The sequence below is a fragment of the Quercus suber genome, unplaced genomic scaffold, assembly GCF_002906115.3.
Source record: "Quercus suber isolate HL8 unplaced genomic scaffold, Cork oak 2.0 scaffold_1781, whole genome shotgun sequence".
In the NCBI taxonomy this organism is placed as follows: domain Eukaryota; kingdom Viridiplantae; phylum Streptophyta; class Magnoliopsida; order Fagales; family Fagaceae; genus Quercus; species Quercus suber.
In genome coordinates, this window is record NW_027071134.1 from 1 (window position 1) to 3290 (window position 3290).

Sequence of the window (3290 nt, forward strand, 5' to 3'; positions counted from 1 at the left end):
AACTCATGTTTTGTCTCTCGGGGTTCATCATGCTGTAAAGCATATTCTGAATCTTCTTCACCTTTTGGTGTTACCTTTACACTGGTTTCTGTAGTTTCAGCTAGCTTGTTATTTTCATCATTCTCTTCAGCCATTTTGATGGAATATGTTTCCTCATCATTGTTCTTTATTGAAGCTTCAGTTGAATCCAGATTTTCACCTTCTTCTTGCAGAGCTTCCTTTTGTTTCACTAATGCAGCAGTGAGAATATTTTCTTGGCTTTCAACTACAATGCTTGCTGTTTCATCTATCTGCAATCCCTCTTCTGAATCTTCTTCCCCTTGTGGAGTTACCTTTGCACTGTTTCCTGTAGCTTCAGCTAGCCCGATATTGTTATTGTCATTGTCATTGTTGTCCTCAGTCACTTTGACAGAAGATGTGTCCTCGTCTCCATTCTCTGCTGAAGCTTCTGTAGAAACCAGGTGCTCAACTTCTCCCTGGAGACCTTCCTCTTGTTTTGCCAATGAAGCATGAAGAATTTCTTCTGGGCTTTCATCATGATTTGTCTCATGTGCAATGCTCTCACCTGCTCTGGCAGGCTGTGACTTCTCTAAAATCTGTCAAATTAAGTATATCCCATACAAGTTAAAGTTTGGAAAAAAAAAAAAAAAAACAATTAAGCCATGTAATTTTGATAAAAGCTAACCTCATCTTTGTAGGCTTCCTTTTCATCTTCTTTGAAGTCTTGAATTGGACCTTTTCCAGTGGACTCTGGCGAGAGTTCATTGATTTGTCCTTCTTTCATTATCTCTAAACTGCCATCCTCCTCTCTTGAAATTTTTGTTTCCTTTTCACTGTCTTGGTATATCTTTGTTGTTTCCTTTTCAATTGGTTTTGGTGTGAAAAATGTAGCATTGGCTTCAGAAATCTGTTCTTTATTGACATCCCCACTACCTGGAACTGGAATCTTATGCCCATCATGCACCTGTTTTAACAGACGAGGCTTCAGAATGAAAATGAGCTGAATAGAATAAAACTACAGAAAATGAGAATTTTTGTGTGAATAAATAGACACACATATATAGAAGTGTGCATGCACGTACATACATATTGATAAATTACTGAATGTTCTAAAAGCTTAAACTATTAGGAAATTGTGAATTTAATCATTTAATAATAATTCTAACACCTCCACCTCACATGTGGGCCTAAACTCCCCCTTATTAAGTGAGGCCTAGCGCTTGGGATTCTTAACATGTCAAATGGGAGGTAGGGTGGAGGCAGGGACAAACTTAGAATCTCCTGCTTTAATACCATGATAAATTACCGAATGTTCCAAAAGCTTAAGCTATAAGGAAATGGTAAATTTAATCATTTAATAATAATTCTAACACATATGTATCCATGTACATACACATTCATTTAATTATAAGTTCTACATTGCAGTCAAACCTCTTCCAGTATTATATTGCTCCTCTCATCTTCACCGCTCAATGTTGGTGCTGGTTCCATAAGACTTCTTACTGGTAAGCTTTGCTCAACAGTCTTGTCTCCAGTATATACAGAGTGGGCGACTTTAGTTCTGTCATTTTCAAGTGAGCCTTCTTCAATGTCATTACCTGCATTGGATGTTTAAAGTTCATCATTTCCTACAAACTCATTGGAGTATACATATATGTTGGCTGTAGTCAAATATTTGACTTTGTTAGCAGTTATAGAAATTTGTGGCCGTACTGAAGTGTTGATGAGCCTGTGAGCTTTCTAGAACAGTAGCTACTTGCTTGTTATCATGCATTAGTTTTGTTAATGACGATATGGATTTGGTGTAATTTGTATTAAATGGAATTTTCTTTGATCTCTAATGGTGATGGTCATATATTTGGTGTAATTCGTTTTTCCTTTTAAGAAGAAGAATTCCAGTGAAGAAGAAGGGTGAGAAAATTGAAGGAAATGGCCACAAAATGTAAAATCTGTTAGTTTGGATGGAAAACTAACAGTTTCAATTTGTCCAAACTTTAGTAGTAATATTAGCAATTGAAATATTTTGGACTAGATTGTGAAAGTGCCAAACCAAAGGGGGTAAATTGTGATTCATAAAGATGGAGAGATTAAAGATTATGTGAATTTTAGGATAAGAGTAAGGTGGATGAAGTAGAAAAATGCATCAAGAGTATTATATAATTGTAGAATAACTATTAAGTTAAAGGGGCAATTTATAAGACTGCTATAAGACCAATTATGCTCTATGTACTAAATGTTAGACTGTTAAGAAGCGACATATTCATAAAATGAGTGTACTCAATATGAGAATGTTAAGATTATAGAAGTGGATATACACAGAAAGATAGCATTCAAAATGAGTAAATTCGCTTAAAGATAGGGGACCCCTATTGATAAAAAGATGAGGAAGAGTTGCTTGAGATGATTAGGTCATGTTTGGAGGAGAGAGATTAATGCACCAATGAAAAACGGTGAGTTAATTTAAGTTGAGATAACAAAAAAAGGTAGAAGAAGAAGAAGAAGAAAAAAATAAAATTAGTGAAAGTTCTAAAAAAGGACATGCCAATTAAGGAAGTAATGCTGAGTATAACTTCGAATAGAATAGAATGACAAAAAAAGAATATATGTGATTTGACTCTAAGTATGACTTACTTAGTGATTGAGTCCCTATATTAGAAATGTCTTTTTTAGTGTTCAGAACCTGTCTACAGGGCTCCTACCTACTGCAACCAAAAGCTCATAATACATTTCCCTGTTTTGTTTGAACTTTTAAAGTTTGTTTTAATTACTAGTAAGATGAGCATGAATTATGTGAAAATTTTGGTTGAGGTTTTGAATTGAAACTACTCACTTTTTGCAATTTTATGTATACCTGTAACAATAGCTTCTTCCTTATGTGTCACCTCTGGTATGTTAGCCTGAGCATCACTGACCTCTAACTTCTCATCAGATTCCAATCCATAAACTGTTTCAAGTTTCTCAGTAATGTTTGTTTCCATTCTTACAGTCCCTTCTGCAGATGAATGCTCTATTAATGTGCCCTCTGTGCTTTTGTATGCTTCAGACGCATTTGCTGCTTGATTTTCCTCAACTGTAGAGGTACAAGTTGACTTTTGTATTTCTTCTTCAGGTTCAAATTCGAAGACTTCATCAATCCTTTTGCCTTGCACTTGTCCCGTCTCTTCAACCAATGAATGTGTAACATGTAAATTATTGGCATTGTTGTTTGGAATTTCAGCTTCTGAACTTTCAGTCTTCTCATTTGAATCAATCAGTGGGGGATTCTGCATCAGAAATAAAGAATCAATGAA

The 3290-nt window shown here is 35.2% G+C and overlaps 1 protein-coding gene across 1 annotated transcript; it reads right to left on the minus strand.

The window, feature by feature from the left end:
* Positions 1-74: 74 nt before the first annotated feature.
* Positions 75-3269, minus strand: LOC136066080 (uncharacterized; the record flags this gene model as incomplete). Its single annotated transcript, XM_065769944.1, has 5 exons — positions 2852-3269; positions 1432-1598; positions 1307-1327; positions 686-1015; positions 75-596 (listed from the first exon to the last, which is right to left on the minus strand). Coding segments are annotated over exons 1-5 (1458 nt in total), but the record flags the coding sequence as incomplete, so codon positions are not given.
* Positions 3270-3290: the final 21 nt, after the last annotated feature.